Raw genomic sequence first — 21,973 nt, 5'->3', positions numbered from 1 at the left:
CACACAACATTTTAAAACTTAATTGTACACTTAATATATACATAAAGTTAAAAGAAAACAAAGTCATTAGGTGCTTTGGTATGACATGCCTTTCTAGAGACATTCCCCAAGTCAGAATGGTTTCCAGTGAAGGTGATAGGAACCAGACGTCTTAATGTCAACTAAAACAAGGGGTTTCACCCATCCCCACGACAGCCGTTTATCACTAGAGCGCAAGTTGGCCTACTAGAAAACTCTACTATTTCTGCTGGACATGCGAAGTATCATGCCCCAAGCCCTAGGTAAAAGACTTTGTTGTGTTGTTTATTGCTGTGGATATTGTTACTCATGTTGTTTGGAAGTATGTTTGGTTTAATTTATTGTGTTATTTTGTGCGCAAGGATGATATTGGGTCTGTTTTGGTAGTCCACCACCCTCACACATTCTGCCAGGAGTAGTGGTTGGGTTTAAGAGTTGGATTGGGTTTTTTCCTTCTCTATAAACTTGTTGAATTGCAAGTTTAACAAAGAGCATTTTGCTCGTATGCATAGACGCCTTCAGAAAGACAGCAACAGCTATTATTAGCGGATCACACTTCATACGAGGCTTCAGTATTGCGGCTCTCCTGATGATGATTTTGTGACTCTCCACCATCAGCGTTGTGTGGCACCGTCACTAGTATTTCTTCGTGTGCTCGTCAATCATTTCTGAAACTTCTCCATCATTGCTGAAATCAGAAACAAACATGTAGTGTGTCCTCCTTTGGTACAGCTTCTAATGTTCAGAAAAAAAAGGGCTTTACGCTAGATGGTGGGCCACTTATCTGAGGATTTGATGGCTCAAATAGCATTAGTGAGGCCAGGAACTGAGGTTGGATGATAGGTTTTGGATCCCAAGCACAACTCTAAATCATCAAATAGAAACTAAATTGAGCTCCATTACTCAAGAGAAATGCCGTTCTACTGCTCCACAACAAAATGCTCTTTGGAGATTACATAAGCTGTGCACACAACTGAGCGACTGTGTCCACGGTTAGTGCACATTAAAGCGGTTGGTGTTTACAAACGTTTGGGCATGTAAAGCGTTTTAGTCACATTTCTGAATAGTGATTCTGCAGCTGATGAACACTTATCACTGCTTCATCTCCACCTCAAAACACATTTCTGAGACTCTTTTTCTTCTTTAAAAGCCGAAGACAAAGTACTGAGGAGCCCTGCAGCAAAACTGCTCTTGATGTGGTCCAGCAGATGATGCTTAGGCAGTTTATCCTTCTGCCAGGGGCCACTATCTATGGCTTTGGCGCCAGAGTTGTCTTAGTGAGAAAAAACCCTTTTGTGCAAAGCATGGGACTGAAATGAGCTTAGAGAGCCCCTGCGAGCAATCTGGAGAGCAGGCAGGACACCCGAAGAGAGCTATAAGCTTGTCCATGGGAGGAATAGTCTAGACCTCTGGTGCTCAATAGCAAAAGATTAATTAAAGCACACGGCAATAACAAAGAGCTCCTTGTTTCCTTCCACTGGAGTAAACTGCTTTGCAATGGGCAATGAAAATATTTAGTGTAGGAGGTATGATCCATATAGAATTTGTTATCTGTTGCTGTGTCATCTGTAAATGGCGCAGCAGTGGAGTTTTTTTCTGTGCAACAAAAGAAGCATTTGAAGCCATTCCTTTCATTACTCATGGTGCTAGTGGACCCTCTGCTATGCGTCTAGAGTCTTATACTGCACACAAGAACCTCTATAATCTTCCTTTAATGTTGCTCTCACATCCAAGGGATATACATGGTATGTGCTAAGGATATTGCCCTCTTGGTCCTGGTCCATTGTTATCATTAGCCTCCTTGCCCTGGTCCCACTCCACATTGTCTCTAAGGTGGGGTCATATCTTGCTATTATCAGCGTGTCAAAACGTATCTGCATATTTCATCTGCAATAGGAAAACATCTATTCTGAATCCGAGAGTCGGAACACTGAAGAGTGGGCCAGCACAATGGAATCAACATTGTATGGGTCTGTGTAAAGTGGCAGGGTATAGATACTCTACGCAGCTCCTTACACAATGTTAAAAATATCCCCGCCCCACTCCATCTGACCCACCAGACAGACTGGGCTTTCGGAGGAGAATTATCTCCCCCCAAAGTCTGCTCGAGCACTCGCCACAGACGGATGGATATACTGAGAACAGACACATGCGAGCACAGATATAGATAAAGCGGCAGACAGAAATCAATGCCCATCCCCTCACTGACTCATACAGTGCTACTCTTTCACCATCAATGGGAACTGGACACTTGACTAATGGAACTGATTGGGAGATGTCACTAATGGGGCTTTATTGTTTTATTTTAATTTTTTTTTTTCTAAAACATGACTCCCTGTAGACTGTGGGAACAGCAGTGTTTCAGCAGTGTCTGCGAAATATGTGTGGGGTGTTTTTAACACAGTAACAGAACATTGAAAATAACAGTGTATTAAAACATCCATCCCATCTAATCATCTTTTTCTGTCTTTCGCACAATCTAATAATCCCAAACTTAGAGTTCAGTGACACTGAGGTTACGGCTCTGGGGCGGTCAGTCCATTGTTCTAATTTGAATTCTTATTGTTTTTTTTTTGTATTAGCCTCTTAAAAGCTCCACATTCTTTCAGACCCATGAGTTGTTTTCACAGAGGAAGCATTTATATCTTTTCAGATCTGAAGTGAGTTTGAAGCTCCCACAGTTCAAAGATGAAAGCTGTAAGTACTGTTTATCTGATAGCGGTCTACAAAGGGGTGTACCACAAAGCAGTTTTTCTCAGATAACTTAATCCTCAAGTGAAATGTGTGTAATAGCTAAAGAGCTGAGGAAGATTTCTGCTCAATATTTTCCCAATCTTTACAAGCCTTACAAGCTAACTCATGAATCCTGTTTAAGGAAAAAGCTTCAAAGTCCAGAGGTTGTTAGGAGTCGTATTTGGAGGCTTACATTTAATTGCTGCTTTAACTGGAAATAAATTGGCTTTTGCACAGCACTGTACACAATACTGAAAAATATTAATGTAGCTCTGCACCTCTGCTACTCATAATACCTATCTGACTTGAGTAGACCAATATATATTTAGCTACCGAATGTGCAATTGTAGGGCAAAGAGAGTGCAGTCTACAGGCCTTGTGTATATGTGTCAGTACAGAGATTAATACTACAGTCTCTCTCACTTGGCATTCACATTTCCATGAATAAGAGATGTGAAACAGGGTAAATATAGGTCTGAGTGAAACTCTATCGGGGAGAATGCATTCAGCTTTGTATCCATGAACACTAGTGCTGAGGTGTGTCTTGTTTGCCCCCTCTGGCATATCAGCACCTTCAGTGCTTTTCCCATTGTTTCCAACAATAACATGATGCGCAAACACTGCACGTACAATAAAAGACAAATGGATCAGATTGAAACGTAATGGATTCCTGATCACCACAATAACCTCGAAAAAGTAAACTGAATTCAAAAAAGAGTACGATGCCTGGAGCCGCTTCGACTAAGTAAACTACAGAGCAACCCGGAAGCTTCTTATGCCCCCTAGTGTTCAAAAGGATCCACCACCCGTTTGGAGTTTATTCCTCCTGAGAAATGAATAAAAATAGTTGTTTGTTTATGATCAAGAATCCATTTTAATTTAGGCTGAATGTGAGTCTGGGAAACCAGAACGTAACATATATACGTAATATATACTGAAAAAGCAGTTTGTATAGATACACTCCCTGTAACCTCAGTATAAATAACGTGGCTTTATCATGGGCCCTTTATCATTAACTGACTATCTGTGAGGAGTTGGTGTGTTCTCCCCGTGTCCGCGTGGGTTTCCTCCCACATACGTTGGTAGGTTGATCCGCGACTCAAAAGTGACCGTGAATGTGTGTTGCCCTGTGAAGGACTGGCGCCCCCTCCAGGGTGTAATCCCACCTTGCGCCCAATGATTCCAGGTAGGCTCTGGACCCACTGTGACCCTGAACTGGATAAGCGCTTACAGATAATGGATGGATGATAATAATTGTTGATTTGCTATAAATTCTAATGTTACAGCCATCATCTGAGATTCCAATGCCATTTTACACATGTCCAATGGCATCAGTGTGTGAGAACACCTGGTAGCCACACAGCATATACCACCCTTTCAGAGAGGTTTTAAACTTAAATATTGTGTTGTTTTATTTCTCCTTTAAATACCATTACTTGGAGTGAGAGTAGTATTTAAGTTTTGTGCAAAAGCAATAGTACATATTCCTTTTTAAAATAATTACAAACAGTATTCAAAAAAAAAAATAATAATATGCTATAAAAGATATACTACATATAAAACAACAGCAATTTTAAATCATAAGATCCTATCCTAGGTTCTCAGTCTGAATGAATACTGTACGTGAGTGTTATCATGGCAGTGCTTACTCAGGGATGCGAGTTTAAATTGTGGTCTTCAAAGGATTTCAGCAAAAATACAAAAGGATAAAAATGCACATGTAAAATGAGAATATTTAGAATATGTACAGGATGGACCTAGGACATTAAGGAGGGCTATTTCCATGAATCTCATGATGGAATTTCAGGAAACTCCTCCGTTGGGAAGTTCAGTATGGCTCACATCCTGGCAAACACTTTCATACAAACACTGGCAAGAAAAATACTTAACCCTAGAGAGCTTTTTTTTGCTGGCAAACAGCTCACTTTTAATCATAACTGAGTCATCAGTCTGAAAAATGAACGGTGCTAAAATTGCAGTCCCGGGGAGTCAGTCAGTCCGGTAAAAGGGGTGGCCTCCTCGGCTGAAGCACAGGGGATGAACGGGGGCTATTTCTAAAAAGGCACAATAAAGCAAAGGTGGGTTCTGGAACCCCAAACATGGCACTTGGGTCCATCTTAAGGTGCTGTGTATTAGAAAGCGGAGTCCTAGACGTCCACTTTGAGTTTGTATGTGCCGATGTCCTGGTCCTGGTCCAGCTTGGCCAGGGTCTTACGCACACGTAGAGCAGTGAGGCGAGCTGAGGGGCTCTGGAACCAGCACTCCTTCATAATTTTCGCAATGGTAGACAGGATCTGGGAACAAGACATGATTGGAACAATGAGACACATTCGTCATGGGTTCATTGACTTGACATAAAATCTGGTTATGCACATAATGCCTAGGACTTAATAAGTGGATTTTGTTCCTCTGCTCTGTTTGGAAGTGGAAGCATCACACTGCTTCGCCTTGTTCACTGTTTACGTCAAAACAACCACAGCAACAATATAAATCTAAATTGCCTTTTCTCCACAGAAAGCTTGAACAGTTTTCAAGTGAGCGGTTTTGTGGAGGTCCGCACACTGAAGTGTATTTGTGACTGGATAAACGTCCTAAACAGAGCTGCCGTGAATACTCTGGCTTAATTATGCTGTGCTCCTATTACAGTTTATGTATACTTTGCACAGTTAATCTGCTTAGGACTGCTTTTTTGCACAATCCACACACTCAAACATTGTATTATCTCTCTCATACTGGCCCCTATTCACCATAAAAATGAGCATAAACTGGAGCACGTGGAATGACGTACAGTCTCCTTGTCTGATTCACGAAACATGATTAAAATGAGTAGAGGATAAAGTACAAGGGATGAATCAGCTTCGGTGCATGGAAAGAGCGCACCCACCCACCCACTCAAACACACAAACACACTTTATTAACGAATTATCTGCAAATGGCATGCCCCTTTGTCTTAATATGCCTTCAAATACATTTTCATACATGTTTATATCAAAATAATTATTAAAATATTATTATAAAGTAATCATTCAGCATTCAGCTCCTGAGCCAATGGTTTTCATCACTACTTATTGTAGTATAGTTAAAGGGGCAATGTGGATTACATCATTCATTCATTCATTGTCTGTAACCGCTTATCCAGTTCAGGGTCGCAGTGGGTCTGGATCCTACCCGGGCTCAGGGCTGGAACACACACTGGAGGGGGCGCCAGTCCTTCACAGGGCAACACACATTCACACCTATGGACACTTTTGAGCAGCCAATCCGCCTACCAATGTGCTTTGGGCCATGGGAAGAAACCGAAGCACCCAGCGGAAACCCACGTGGACACAGGGAGAACACACCATGACCCTGGTGTTGTGTGACCGTGACACTACCTGCTGCGCCACCATGCCTCTCTTGTGTGATTTTGTGTGTTTCTTGTTCATCAGTGTACTCTTACATTCAGTACTGAACTTGCCCTGTGCACATACACCCCACAATCATTCGGGATCCATCTAGCACTCACCAAATCCATATAGCTAATGATCTAGAGGCTAATCAATACATCTGTGCTGTTCTCTTGAATTAGGGCCATGTCCTCAAACCTGTGCTGATATTTTTTGATTGTTTGTAAATAAATAAATAAATAAATAATGTTTTCCAGTCTATGTCCTGGTCACATGTACTGTGTGAGCCTATAAACACTACAGGAAGGTTCCTTTGTACTTGTACTTGTTTGGCGCAATAATGATTTTCTCCATCTTGATTTTGAACTGCTTACCGGATGAGAGTGCAGTCTGTTGTGAAGGCAGGGCCTGTACTGGTCCACACAAACCACTTTCTTCATCTCCTCAAAACTGGGGTCAGAGGGAACCACATCAAAGAACGGCAGACGATACTCCTCCACGATTCCTGCACCAAATGAAGAAGTTTGCAAACACGTAATCAGTGTTTGAAGTCATCTGAAACTAGGTTGGTGTTAGATGACTCAAACTCTGTTCAGACCATATCTATGAAACAGTGCTTTGGATATTTAGGGAGGTTAGAACAGTTAATAATTCAGTGGGAGGAAGGCTGGACCGAGTCCAGAAAGCGCATGTTCATGTGGCAGCTGACATTTTGGGGAAAAAGGGCAGAGAGCAGAATTTGGTATCAGTGAGAGGGAGTGAGGCTATAACTGTGTATCCCTCTGTGTACGACATGAGAAACTATGAAAAACATATGGTTTCCACTACAGTTTGACCACATATTTATTTCAAAGAATGATTGAGGTTATTAAAAACTCAGATTACAGGGCGCACATTGTTTGTTTATTTATTTATTTATTTAAATCAGAATCATTCATTAAGCGTGTCTCTGTGCTTGCACACTTGTGTGTGTGTGTGTGTATTTGTATAAGAGAATGAGAGATGGAAAGCATCTGGACTCTATGAGGGAAAGTGCTGACACTAGATAAGAGTGTTTATAATCTCTGGGCTGCTAATCGTGGGTGGACAGTGGAGACAGACACAGACAGAGAAAAAGAGAGGGCGTCTTGGCAAGACAAGGGAACTCTGTGGAGTGATGTGAGGAATATGTTAGATATGTCTTTTACACTAATCACAATGGTGTTGTAGAAACTCTCTTAGCAACAGAACAAAGGATGTTATTCATAAAGATGTAAAAAATGGCTCTAGACTAGACGAAAGGCTAAAAACAATTTACGTCACTATGCTATTAGTCAGTGGAGAACAGTTTTATTATATTCATCCTGTAAACACTGCTGACTGGGCTAGACAGGTCATCCTGGTACGTCGAGCAAAATACACGAAAGTAGACGATGCTTTGTTGTGTAATGTATAAAAGTAACTCTAAATAACACAAACATTCTCCTGCTCCTACTGATGTGTTTGTCATTTTAGTAAACACTGAAAGGGTTGTTGGCACATAGACAGAGAGGAACCACTTTTGCTTCCATAGAGAGCCTTTCTAATAATGTCATGTGATCTGTTTCTTAAGAGAACCAAACGTTTTTCTACTATGGCTTGGTACAGCGCAGGTATTTCTGAAAGAGTGCAGCACTAACCGTTCACAAAGGTGCGGCGAGTGATCTCCCACAGGACAAGGCCCAAGGCCCAGATGTCAGTCTGCTTGTATGATTCAAAGATGTCCACACGGATGCTCTCGTCCAGGACCTCCGGGGCCATGTAACGTTTGGTGCCCACTCTTGGGTTGTTCCCAACATCCAGGTAGTCGCTGGACTGAGAGTGAATGACTGCCAGGCCTACAAAATCACAAGGGATCGCCCATCAGCGAGCACTTCAAGTTCTTTGCACTTGATTTTATTGGAATGTATGTTCCAATAGAAAACAACATACTACACATAGCTCAAATGACTGATCTGGTGTTTAGTCTCAAGTATTTTTAAATCGATGCCACATTGGACCGTTTACTTACCCAGGTCGGCGATGCAGCACTGACCATTCCTTTTGACCAGAATGTTGCGACTCTTGAGGTCGCGGTGGGCGATGGCAGGCTTGCCTTGAGTGCTGAGGATCTCCGTATGCAGGTGCACCAGACCGCTGGCCACTGACAGACACATACGCAGACAGCCCTCAGGATCCAAGGTGCTGTACTGCAGGAAGTCGTAGAGGGAGCCCAGCTCATGGAAATGAGTGACCAGCCAGAGCTGGGTGCTGGAGTTCTTTGAGGTCATGTCCGAGGCAATGAAACCTGAAAGTAGAGACAGCCTGCTAAAAAGTACTGAATATCCAGCTTCTTCAGGAGGTACCCAAGCCTGGTCCTGCTGTACCCTAATCTGAACAGTGTACAAGCTGGGTCTCACCTAAGATGTTTTCATGCCGTAGCTGGACAGTGTTGTAGATCTCGGTTTCTCTGAACCAGGACTGTTCATCTCGAGACGAGAAGATTTTCACAGCCACACTTTCTCCCATCCAAGTGCCCCTCCACACCTCTCCATATCGGCCCTTACCTGCCCCAAATTAAGAGTGTCGTCAACGTTTAAAACAAATACAGAGTCACAACAAATGATACAAGGGGCATTCATTAGCTAGGTATCAGTGTAATTGATTAATCCTACAATTCATTTTAAAATGGCTCTAGGACATGAGATGATCTGAGGATATCTGAGGATATATAAAGAAAACAACAGCTCATTTTGAGCCTTTTATTTTGTTGCAATTGTGACAAAAACTAAACCATTCTGCCTAACACAAGTGTGTTAATGAAGCTTGAGTCCTCCACCCTACAAACGTGACTGTCTGTGAGGAGTGTGGTGTGTTCTCCCTGTGTCTGCGTGGGTTTCCTCCGGGTAACTGTCTGTGAGGAGTGTGGTGTGTTCTCCCTGTGTCTGCGTGGGTTTCCTCCCACAGTCCAAAAACACACAATTGTAGGTGGATTGGCGACTCAAAAGTGTCCGTAGGTGTGAGTGTCTGAGTGAATGTGTGTGTGTGTGTCTGTGTTGCTCTGTGAAGGACTGGCGCCCCCTCCAGGGTGTATTCCCAGACTGGACTGGATAAGGGTTACAGATAATGAATGAATGAATTTTTCAGGGAACTGAAAAGCTAATAGCTAGATCTAAAAAAATGTAAAGGGTTTAATGGTGATTACATAGTAAATTAAAAATATAACACATACCATATGCGTTTTACTTCATACCTATACAAAAAAAAATTCAATGCCCCTCACAGAACAGAAAAATCTCACTAACCAACACATTCCACTAAGGAGATCTGTCGAGCCATGGTCCTCTGCACAAGGTAAGGGAGCCCAGTCCCACTCCCCGATGTACAAAACTCATCAAAGATGTCCTAGAGGCAACAAAATCACACTTATATCAGTTAAAAGAAGTCATTTAACATGATCAAACCTAAAGAGCCATAGTTACCAAGTCCTGGTCCTGGGGTAAGAGAGGGTAAACAAAGCAGAGTTACTCCAGAACCAGGACTGGGGACCATCAAGGGTCAGTGAACTTAATTTTAATGATGACAGGCAGAATATATCACTTCTCATGAAAAACAAGGATCCTAACATTAATAAACATTAAAATAAAAAGATATCATTCAAAGTAATTTTGAACCATTAACATAAACCCATCATGAAAAATATAAACACATCATACAGGATGATGTTTTAACTGTTTAAACATGACAAATTCATAAATATTTGTGCAAGCTGGGATCTCATACCCCGTAGGTGGGGTCCCCTCCACTGGGCACTTTGATCATGGGGGGTGCATGTTCCTGCAGGTGCTGGTGCTGTCGTCGAGAGCGCAGCCACTGAACCACTCCACACAAACCTACAGATAGCACCAGCAAAACCAATAGGGGCACGACCACCAGAACAACCACGCTGTCTGACTCACTTGGGTCCACTGATACACACATACACACACACACACACACACACAAACACACATAAACACAGGAAATTGTCAGGGTGGTACTCTTGGTGCTGTAAAGATAAAAATCAATATTTCCTATTTATAGCACACTACCAATTTCTAAATTGGCTTAAAATACATGCTTCCTGAGAATTGGAGCCTAACCAATCAGCAAGCTGTGGTTTTACTGTTATTGGCAAATATTAGAGACTTATATTTAATCACTAGTCTTTGTAGTTGTGATCATAGGTTCATGAAAATAGCTTCCGTGCCCTTCCTTTCCTGCTATCATTCATCGTAATGCCAGCCAGTGCAGGGCACTGATAACTGATATTACTGAAATGGCAGTGTGTGTTCTCCTGCAAGTGTGTTGATCTCCCTAATACCATATTTAGCAGTTTAGCATTAGTTTGAAAAGATGTGCTGCTTCTTGGAACTCATGGAGTACGCTAAACATCACCATCTCAGTTTGGGAGAATCAAGTAAAGCCAGAGACTAGGAAGTGGGAACAAGATTTTAAAAAATATTAACATATTGCTAACGCTAGCACTGTGTGCTAAAGCAGGACTATTTTTGTTTTTCTCCTAAATTACACCAAATTAACTCCTATATAATGTAAATATTAATCACACAGTAAGAACATTTCCAATCATGACCAAAAAAGCTGCTTGTGTTTTGTCTAAATATCAGCGTCTTAAGGAACATTTTATATCGTATGTGACTATTAGCTGCTGGGTACCACTAGAGGGCAGCACTCTTCTATTTTTCATGTTCCTGGTGCCACTTTGGAAATTCCTCAAAAACAACAGCCATTTACACGGACACAACTGTGGCAAAGGTTTCTAAAACGGAGTCAATACAGCAGTCAACAAGATTCAAACACTGATAGTTCTCAGTGAATAAAAATGGCACTCACTGGCCACCACTAGTTCTCTTCTTACAGTGAAAATTCCTTCAATTTTAAACTGTCTAAGGAAGTTTATATCCCCATTGAAAAGACTCTTTAAGAGGTTTCCTACTATTTTTTAGAAAACCTTTTTCCAGAACAAATTCCAAGATAATTTTTTCGATAACTTACTCACAGGAGAGCTGTTGCCCCTGAAAGGTGATCCTAAACTGACACACAGCAGCTGACACCATTAAGATCCTTAATAACAATACAGTCCCCTGGCCCCTGTTGATACAGTGGTGCCAAAGCACACAACCCAATTCTTAGGCTAATTAACATTTGATCTCCAGTTCTGCCAAAATATCAGAACCGAATGTTCCATGCTAGAAGAGAACCAGGCATTCTGACACAGCGTCCGTGACATTCAACCTGGTCATAGGCAGATAAAAATAGGATGAAATAAACAAGATAAAACATTCTAAAATGCGCAATCCAAGTAGCTTAATGGCAAACCCTATAACTTTCCCGGACTTACACTTCCAGGATGTTTCACTAATATGCCCAGGATGTCTGATCAACTTTCCAGGTGTTTCCCCATGACTAGGACACTTTCCAGGTTTTTCAGGACATATGTGAGCCCTAAGAAACATCTCTATTTTGCATGAGAGGCACAGCTGGTATGCAGCATATTGTCACTGACCTGGCTTTGTGGGGACTGTGGTGTTGGCATTGCAGAAGTTGGTATAGCAGCAATTTGTATAAACACCATGGATACCGGATACATAGCACTGCTCACGTTGGTCCTTTTCAAAACAGCCTCTAGTTACATGGTCATGAACCACAATGAAGAAGCAGTTGTAACCCTGACAGGTTCCTTCACACTGTGTATTCTCACACACACACTGTACCTGGCTTTCCTCACTTTGGGCTGAGAGACAGAGAGAGAGAGACAGAGAGCATGTTATAAATGTTAGCTTATAGCGCTAGTGCTAAGCTAAATTTAACAACAAGACTCTGCTGATGGATTTTGTCTAGGATTAGTGATTTTCCTTTATTTGTACGAAGGTCTTTTTATCAACAATAGTGTAATGCAGAATATACAAAGGAGGGAGAGAGAAAAAACATATATATATCACAACCAAACATAATGAAGAGGGGGCGGAATTTTAATCACACAAATAAAAAAATAGCAATTGAATGTTTTCCCCAAATAATTTTTATAAGTTAGACTTAATAAAGCGTGTCATATAAACAACAGGCAAAAGGATATGAATAAAAATATAGGCTCTATGTAATATTTAATATTCCAGCATCCTTGAAAACTTCAAATAATAAAGTAATGTAAATGAACAGCGTGAAAAAAAGCCAGGGCGCTGGGGGCTAAGTGAGCTTGTTAAAAGGTGTCCTGTCAAGCACAGGAGGCTCGGCCACAGGAGGAAGATACGCACTTCCTTTGCCCTATTGTTTCACTGCAGAGGGAGCAAATCTCTAGATCTGCACGCAGCTGATTTATCTTCACTAACACACACTTGGACAAATGTGCATAAACAAAGCCAGAATGACAGAAAATAAGCAGGGTTTAGTTAAATAAGCAGGGGAGGAATAAGCACAAGCAATATCAACTTCTATCAATATCAGCGCAACCACAACGAAACGAGGCAGTGCATAATTTAGAACCGACTTCTCACCTGTGAGTACTATGTTAACTCTTGAAAATGTCAAAGCGAGCAGAAGTGAGAGCACTACAGCAGCTTCCATCTCTGTGAACAAAGCAAGAGAAGAACATCAAAAGGCCTGTGAAACATTCAGGTTCGTCACTTCCTCTAAAAAAATTAAAAATATCACATCCCCCATCAATTTCCATTCATCTGCTGTCCCTGGCCTCATCCTGCATGTCCACCTGTGACTTAACGCGCTTGTGCAGATGGCTGGTGAGCTGGATGAAAAGTCCCTGACTGGACCCTGAGTGGATGTAAAAATCCTGATTGTACAGTTACTGGACCCTGTCCCCTCAGCAGAGGAAGTGTTACGATGGAAAAGCAGGCAGTTTGGGTCCAGTCAGTCTGCCTGCTCTCTAATTGCAGCAGCCGGAGAAGGTGGGAGGGGGATGTAAGAGCGGCCCTCCGAGCCGCTCTCCTCAGCCGACACATTGGCTGCCAGGCTTGCAGAGTAAATATTGATGGCTGCGCTTCCTGCCATTGAGAGGCCGCACCCAGCTGGCCGGCCAGAGACAGGGGGTCGCTCATTCCTGAAGGTCTACGAAACCACGGAACACACAAACAACATGGCTGTGTTTGGGTGTTTGCTTCAGGAGAAGAATTTAGAAAATCTGGACAAAGAAAAAGTGCAGCCCTGGGTTTTTGACTCATTTGGAATACTGCACAGGCACGCTACATATGTAATGCACTGAATTCGCAGTGATATGCACAGAGCTGAAACCTGAGTCAAATCATATCAACACTGTGGATAGTTTTAGAGAAAACTGTTCATTTCCTCAACACACTGAAGCATATTTACTGAATTAAACATGTAACATAATGCAGCTTGTGCTGCCATTATGATGTCATCATGATGTCATTAAGTATGGAGAGTTATTTAGCATTTTACATATTTAATAACTTTTTAACTTTTTCAACTGACTGCACTTTATTCAGATATGTACAGTGATAATGAAAGTGACACTGAATTCAAAAGGGCAGGAAATAAGTTTGAAGTGTCCTTAGCTGTGTACACAGTGTACACACAGTTTTACTTGATATAGCTGCAGACGTCAAGACAATATTTCCACCCCTTTTTTGTAAACAATTATATTAGATATATACATCTGACACCAAACACAAAGTTTGTCGAGACTGGAAAGAAGCTACGCTGAAACTTCACAGTGGATCCAGTGCACATTTGAGAAAGTGACTCGACTTAAATGTGTGCTATGATACTGAAACTAACTGAAGATACTTAGTTCATCCAGGAAGGAAATGCTCTAATATGAAACCTTGTTTGCTGCATGCACAACGCATAATAATGCTTTGATTATACATTCAAGAAATTCTCTTTGAATTCATTTAAACAGATTAAAGAAAATACACTTTCAGCACTTTGTACATTGCAGCATTTCAGTTAAGGCTATTTCCTTCCTGAATACATCAATTTCATTATTACTGCAAAAACAAAAGCCACTATATGCTGCACAACTGTTTCTTTGGTTCAAGCTCATAAACTTTTCTCTGCAACATCGGGAAGCATTTTTGCGGAGCTCTAGGACTGTAATTCCATAAGTATACAGTGTACGCCTCTGATGTAATGGAAAAATGGAGTCAGCCCTGCTGTTTTGAAATAGATGAATAATAAGAGCCAGAATGGTTTGAGCTTTTTTTTTTTTTTTGGTCACACGCATTTCACCAGACTCAGCAGCAATACGCTCTGCTTCACATTAAACACCCTGAATCTACACGCTCGGATCTACTGTAATTTTGTTTGCTTTTGAATTCTCGTCCTCATTCCTACGTCCGAATGGACAAACACCGATGTATGGAGGGTCAACCTGGCAAAATTATAACACTGCGCTTCAAACTACAATATGAACGATGAAATTTAGAATAAAAAAATACGACAAAAAATAGAACCAATGTTGCAATATCTACAAAAAAATTTGCAGAAGTTATGAGCACTATGACATTTATCCAACATTGTTCATACTGCGACAGACTAAATACAACTGAACAGGAAATATATGGCTTTTTGTACTGAGACAGGCGGCTATTTATTCTTCTTTAAACAGAAAGCCAATAAATGATATAATTTGGTAAGATTGTTAAGAGAAACACCAAATGATACATTGTAAAGTATCCCAGCTATCAGACAACTCTGGACTTAACCTCTTAAGGCTTAGTAATGATGTTGGCAAGTGTGTGGACCGGACACGAGCCAGAATTGGATTACCACACCTGATATCTGGCCCATATAGGGTGGACCTGTGAACCTTCCAAGCCAAATGTGGGCCATAAAAGAACTGTAGATGTGCCACATTTTGGCCAAACATTCACTGATATCTGGTAAGTCCTACTACATTTTAACTTTACATTAAGTTTTTAACCATAAACACAGAGGCGTGTAGCCATCCCAGTAAGATGCCGTGCTCAATTCACACCTCATATTGAGGGAGGAGACAGTGCTGTTCCTTCACACCCACCTGCCCCATTCCCACTTCTCTACCCATTAGACTACAGCTGTCCCGCATTTATTCACCTTTCCTCCTGAAACTAATTTGAGGTACACATTTGGAACTTAAGGATGCATTTTCATTATTTGTAGCTTGATGAACAAATAAGTACCTGTATCTTTTGCTCTGAGTGCACTTTAATGAGCAGTAATGGATTCTGAGCTGCCAACACTTGAGGATGTATACTAATGGGAGCAAATGGTGATCCTTAAAAGCTCTCCATCTGAGCTGCAATTAAACATATTTAAGTTCATACAAACATTGCTGTGTGTTGTGTATAGCCCACACTAGCTTGCTTTAATGATTTCTTTTTTCCTTATCATCTTATCCTCTTTTGGCTCTGTTTGTTAATTGTACAATGGTACAGAACGAACCTCTGTGCCACTGCTCTCTCAACACCTGGCTGAGGATAATCAGAATTACACTTGACGTGACTTGTTTTGCTTGGAGATTCAAAGTCGTGCAGACGACTGGATAAGCCCCAAACTAAACACTAAACTGCTGTTGTGGGAAACCTTTCAAATCTTTCTGAATAAAAGGTGTAGTCAGAGACGGAAGATAGCTAAGTAGCTAATTAGCAAGGAAGTTGGCCGCCTACAACATAGCCTAACATTAATGCTTAAATATGTTGGGTTAGTAAGGTTCCTCTTGATAGGAGTTCTCTCGACTAAAAGACCAAAACACTGGGTCACTATTTAAAAAAATGCTTGCAGATAACACTAATGAAGGGTCAGCTTCCTCTACATTTCTTTTCAATTACACCCACTCCCCCACCCCTACACCCTAACTACCACACTTCATAATTAATGTGCAGAATTGCAGCATCTCACTCAAAGGTAGCATAGTGTCTGATCAGTCAGTGCCTTCACCAAACAGTAGTTAAAATAAACAAAGTCTATAATAGACATCAGTTCTGGTTTATTCAGTTTGGCTTGTTCTGGATTACAGAGCGGGTGGACGATGAATGCTTTATATAAGTATTCACAACAAATATGCAGCCAGTACCTTAATTCCTCCTCTAAACACCTTACAATTAAAATTTCCCAAAACCTGCCAACCCTCCCTTAAGGCATTAATCTTTCTTCTTACATACAGAAAAATGATCGTAAAATACTGAGGGGAACACATGCAATATCTTTAAAATATAATACTCTTACACTGGACATCCATAGAAATTGTTCCCAAATATACTTAATATCATGGTAGCAATAGAAATAGATGTGTCTAGATTCAGTTGCTGTGTCCCAATCTGGATAATGCTCTCAGCTCTAGTTCAGCAAGATCCCAGGAATGAGGAACAGGGAGCAGAAGCTCTGGATGTTATCCCTTTTTACTCAGTTCTCTTTTTCTCTGCCCTTGGTTTCTCCGTATTTAATCAGTACTCATTTCTTTGCGCTGCTTGTGTTGGATTTGTCGAACTTAACCTCATCTTTGTAACACAAATGTGGTTTAGCCCTGTGATTGGAGAGGCTCAGATAAGTAGGCAGGACTATGCTAATGTCATCAGAAGCAACACCAAATCAGAACCACTCGCTTTTAGACTTAAACTGCCCACAAAAACCGACACGGTTGTTTTATTTCACAATCTGCTGGTCTTTAGTAGCTTCTGATACCCAAACTAACGTATTAATGCAGTGAACAAAATTTTTTTTTTTAAATCAGACCTCCCCTTTAAGTGAAAATGTACACTACTGTCCAGAAAACAATTATGTTTACAACTATGTATAACTATGTTGTTTTCTCTTTTTTTTTTTTGTTCATCAAATGGGAACCACACGCTACAAACAACACTGTGTCTAATTTACAATAAAACAGCCTCTGTTACACCAGGCAGACTTTACGCCTGTCTTGCAACATGTTGCGCCGTGTCTCCGTGATGGGTAATTTGTGGGCCCTGTGTGCTCCATTTCAGATGGAAAACAACTCCACTTGTTTGGAATTACACTATTCTCTATGGAGACACTGCCTCTTGTTCCTGTTTTGTATCCCTAAATGCTGTGTCTGATCTCAAATCAGACCGTGTACTAACTAATCTCATTAATCACAAGTGAAGTCAAACTTGATGACACATTAATTCCTGTTTCTGTGTCCCTCTTTGTCACGATCTGCAAGAAAAAAAAAAAAGTCACCGGACCCATGGGAAGAAATGCTGCTTTTCTCACTGACCTTCCTCTTTTGCTGAGATTCTGAGATCGTGCCCTTTGAGTATCACTGCTGTCATAATCTGACAAGATCTGTTACTAAAGCATAAGGAATCCAGCATCTGTTTCCCATATTCTCATAGTCGGTAATATATCAACATTAAGAATCTATACCCATCACATAAATGGAGACAAACGACCAGGCCTCATGTTCTAATGATTAAAAGTCGTTCTCATTATTATTATTGTGAAGCACATAATGTGCAATATTCAATAATGAGAAATCGAAAGAGTGGAAATTCTCTCAGACGGCTTCATATCTCTGGCTCCATCGGGCAGTTCACTGTATGCAGTGTTTTGACTCGCCGTAGGAAAGAATGGTATGCCTGATTTTATTCACAAGGACCAGCTCTGGCTGCATAAAGGAGATGTTTAAGAGATATATCCACAAGTTTGAGTGTAGATTCCATTCCTGTTCTCTCTTGCTGGCTATTGTTTGTCAACAAGCACAAATGCGAGGTCGCCAACCATCACGTTAATTGTGTTTATGCGCTGTTCCTCTCGGTCAAGTGGCATAACAGATTATCCAGATTTAATATTCTATCAATATTAAAACACCAATGTGCTACAAATGTAATGCTGTTATTATTTGTTTGTTTTTCCAATGGCTTTTTTTTAATTATCCTTTGATATAAAAATTAAATAGGAATTTTAAAAAGTTCAAAAGGTCAAAAGCTTCTCTACATGACCAACATCTGACTGACTTAAATCGTGCCTAGTGTAAAAGCAATCCACACTAGCACATCCCTTATATCTGTAACATGAATAGCTTTGGCTAAACTGTATGAAAAAATACATAATCGCTGTCCAAAGAAAGAATGCTTAAGTCCTTCTTAACATTAAATGGAAGTTGGTGTAAAAATATTTATTCCACGTAATTTTGGAGCATTTCTATTGGTCCATTCATGTTGACATTTTCACACAATATGAAGAGCACTGTTTTCAAACGATGTACTAAACTAAAAATCATCAAAAGTGGAATGTTTTACTTGGACAGCGACGATATAGAAATGTGTTTGTTTCTGTGACGTCAGAAAAACCAAGATTTCAGTGCTGTAATATAAGGGTTGTATGGACTGTGAGGGCCTGTTACATTGTCATTCCTTACATTTACATTCAAATCTTTTATAAAAACTAGAAAATATCTGTTTTGTATTTTATGAGCCTTAAAATGTATTGCTTTTGTAAGATATAACATTTATATATTACAGGTACTACATCTTAACTATCAAGAAATAGGTGTTGATGGCCAAATTCATCAAAACCAAACACATCGCCCTACAATTTCTCAGCTCTATTCTGATTCAAACGAGTAAACATATAGAAATATTCAGTAGTATATGTGTTTTGAAACCTACAGTGAGAGAAAGATATAACTAAGCTTACCTGTGGGACACGTGGGGTAACATAAGCTCACCTGTAGTGATGTAAATAAATGTCTTTGAACAGTGAATATACATACGCCACATTATATAAACTGTAACTGTTCATATAACAAATGGCCACTATTTTTATTCTGGCAAATCACACTTAAGCAGAAGTGTATGCATTAGTGAAAAACACCACTCCTGTAAATGTACTCATAATAAATGTCCCAAGCATATTTCAAGCAGCGGTAATGAAAAATTCTAAAAACAGCAAATCAAAAACCTCCATGAAAAGTTCCAGAGGATGTGAAGTTGAACGTGTGGGAGTACAGAATCTATTAAATCCAGAAGTGCATAAAGTTAAACCCCACACTGGTCTCCAACGGTTTTGGCTTACAGCAAAGCAGACAAAGTACTGAACCAAGAGAACAACAGATTAGGAAAAAGGAACTAAATGTATAGCATTACAACACAGATTTTTAAAATGAAAGTATTTGTGTGTTTAACCTAATTAAAGTGTAGAACAGTATGCAAAACACTGAATGACAACCCTTGTCCTCCTCAAAGTTTGGACAGTATTTCCTATATATGACACAAAACCTAAAAGCTAAACATTGTAATGCAGATTGAAGTACTGTCTACCACTAGAATAATGTCAAAAACACCCCAAATACCAGATAGATTCCTATAGACATTTGGTAGTACATCCAGAAAATATAAGTAAGGGCAGGAAGCTAGATGTTTATGTTTGTGGCTATATTTGGTCTAGAATACATTTCAAAGTGAAATATCTGAAACAGGGCTGAAGAAAAGGGACTTTAAAAATACAGTTATGAAGTACTAAATGTCTCCACACCAGCCGTTAAGAAAATTTGATTCACGTTCCTCATTAATTTTGAAAAGACACAAAAATATTAAAACAAACAAACAAACAAAAATACATCAATCAAATACACTCTGGTACAAAGAGATAAAGAGATGGAACAAGTACCAATTTCTGCAGTCGAGAAAGATAAGATAAATAAACAGTATTTTTGAATGAAAAACCAAACCAAAACAAAACCCCCAAAAAACCGTTTTATCCGGTAGTTGTTGCAGGCGGTTGAGATTTACCTGCCTTTGCCTCCGTCACCCTCCTCTCCCTTTATCAGTCAGAAAGCGACAAGATGTTCATCCGTCAAGAAACTGTACCTTCAGGCCACATACTGTCACTAAAAGTGCTCCTTGGGTGGAAACATTGAGCTTTTAGCTAACACCAATTCACAACGGCATGCCACAGAGAACCACAGAAAGAGCTGCTGGAGCCCAGATGTGGAAAAACCCAAACCGCCGCGGTATTAACGTTTCCACATCCTTAGCTTCACTCTCAACGTCCAGAGAAGAACACAAAGTTACACCGGGTTTACTAAAGTCTTGACGCTTCTTTCGCTCTCTCTGTGTATAGATTTAGCTACAAGTCTTCCTTCCTTGGGGAGATAAGCAAGAAAATTTAGAAAAAAACAAGTAGTTTCTTTTAAAAGTTAAGGTCTAAACGTGCCGAGGAGAAACGCGGCTAATCTTCGGCTAAATCTTGAAGTGATAAAGCGAGAAGTCAACGCTCCGAAGTAAACATTCCTCCTCTCTCTGCGACTCCTTCCTCCTCAGACTTCATCTCGATAAAGCAGAGCTCAGTCCTCGCTGTGTTCCTGATTTAAGACTTAGATTACAGATTTTTAAATATACAGCTGTGTCCCACCCCTCATTGTGTGGCGCTGGAATGCGCGCTCTCATTGCTGTTTTCCTGTCTCTGACAAACCTTTCATTTTCCCTCACGTTTTTTTTAACCCCATTTTGCGTGTCTTCATGAACAGAGTGAACTGGAAGTAGGTCCTCCTGTTGCTGAAATGTTTACCATTCACTGTGCGCCTGTGTTTTCTTTCAAAAACAATATTTGGCTCATGCTAATTAGAATGAGGTTTTACAATTCTAGGCAACCCAAGCAAATTAGATTAGATTTCTCAAATAAACATAAAGAATCCTCTCCAATGAAAATCAAGTATTGATCTTTGCTAACCTGTCCAGCTGGTGTTGTTTAGATTGGGGGAGATATCATAAGTGAAATAAGCAGTCCATTCCATAGCTGAGCATTTTCAAACTGTGGTGTTTCAGAGACCGTTTAAAAAGCGCAGATTCAGACATCCACAGTTTCTTATGTCATAAACCTAAGGAACCAATCCTAGCATTATTTGTAATATATATCGCATATATAATACCAGCATTGGAATATTTAAAGAGAATTGTTTTGTTGCAGATCAAATGATAAACTCATACTTTTCTTTTTTATTTTTGTTGTTTGTGTACATTTTGTATTATGTTACAGGTGATGGCTTTGTGATTGGTTCAGATGCTGATAGATGTTGGATGCAAAAATAAGTTTCCCTGCAGTTGTATGATGTCATTCAACACTTCAATATTTTCAGTAAACAATTAGCCGTTGATTCAACGTTGAAATAACGCAATGACTGCCGTCTAATCAACGTTCCTTTAAGGTTGAAAATTAAAGTTGAAAAGACGACTATTAGACGTATTTTGGACGTCCATTGACGTTATTAATTGGTCCCGAAATAAATTACTTGTATAAAACGCGTTTTGGACGTCCACTGACGTTATCAACTGGTCACCACTTAACTAACTTATAAAGATGGATTTTGGACGTCCATTAACTTTTAAAATATGTCCTTGATGGACAGACTACTTTTAGACCTGTTTTGAACGTCCAGGGACATTCCTTGTTTACTGGGTTGTCTTCAGCTGTTTATTTCTGGGAAGGTACTTTTACGTACATGAGTCATTATTCCACTCATTCCCATTACTTGTAATAAAATTTGGGTGAAGAAATCAGCTCTCACGTGTGGTAGTGAATCAAAGTATAGCATCTTTGTGCAATGGCCTTAGGAATGGACATTAACCAACTGTTTTGTGGTTTTTAAAGGGAAGACAAAATACTGAGCTGGAGACAGACTGGGCGACGGGCTTGTAGCCTAATGCCCCGAGGGAGTAAATCGGAGGAGCAGTTTCCCAAACAGCTTCTCATGGACAAAAGCCCAAACAGGCATAAGGATCTGGGTGAGTTGTTGATGACACACTGCACAAACTCATCTCAGAACAAACAGGATTTGTTTAAGAAACTGAAGATATGCCAAATGT

The 21,973-nt window shown here is 40.3% G+C and overlaps 1 protein-coding gene across 1 annotated transcript; it reads right to left on the bottom strand.

Moving 5' to 3' along the window:
• Nucleotides 1-3,037: 3,037 nt before the first annotated feature.
• On the bottom strand, nucleotides 3,038-20,591 carry acvrl1 (activin A receptor like type 1). The gene is made up of 10 exons (XM_066670408.1): nucleotides 19,901-20,591; nucleotides 12,689-12,760; nucleotides 11,701-11,928; nucleotides 9,918-10,102; nucleotides 9,440-9,539; nucleotides 8,555-8,701; nucleotides 8,167-8,442; nucleotides 7,796-7,993; nucleotides 6,512-6,642; nucleotides 3,038-5,045 (listed from the first exon to the last, which is right to left on the bottom strand). Exons 2-10 carry the CDS (start codon nucleotides 12,756-12,758, stop codon nucleotides 4,899-4,901), a joined length of 1,482 nt encoding a protein of 493 aa, XP_066526505.1. The 5' UTR covers nucleotides 12,759-12,760; nucleotides 19,901-20,591; the 3' UTR covers nucleotides 3,038-4,898.
• Between the last annotated feature and the right edge of the window lie 1,382 nt (nucleotides 20,592-21,973).

The sequence above is a fragment of the Hoplias malabaricus genome, chromosome 5, assembly GCF_029633855.1.
Source record: "Hoplias malabaricus isolate fHopMal1 chromosome 5, fHopMal1.hap1, whole genome shotgun sequence".
NCBI classification, from domain to species: Eukaryota; Metazoa; Chordata; class Actinopteri; order Characiformes; family Erythrinidae; genus Hoplias; species Hoplias malabaricus.
Note: the sequence above shows the minus strand (reverse complement) of the source record. Positions and strands in the feature narration are given on the sequence as shown.

What these genes read in the sequence shown, in the direction of transcription:
- acvrl1 (XM_066670408.1), bottom strand. Translation starts at nt 12,758, where the DNA reads ATGGAAGCTGCTGTAGTGCTCTCACTTCTGCTCGCTTTGACATTTTCA. An exon ending in CTCCTTAGTGGAATGTGTTG is followed by an intron (nt 8,702 to 9,439) that starts GTTAGTGAGATT and finishes AATTTGGGGCAG; the next exon opens with GTAAGGGCCGATATGGAGAG. An exon ending in ACGGCATGAAAACATCTTAG is followed by an intron (nt 8,443 to 8,554) that starts GTGAGACCCAGC and finishes CTCTACTTTCAG; the next exon opens with GTTTCATTGCCTCGGACATG.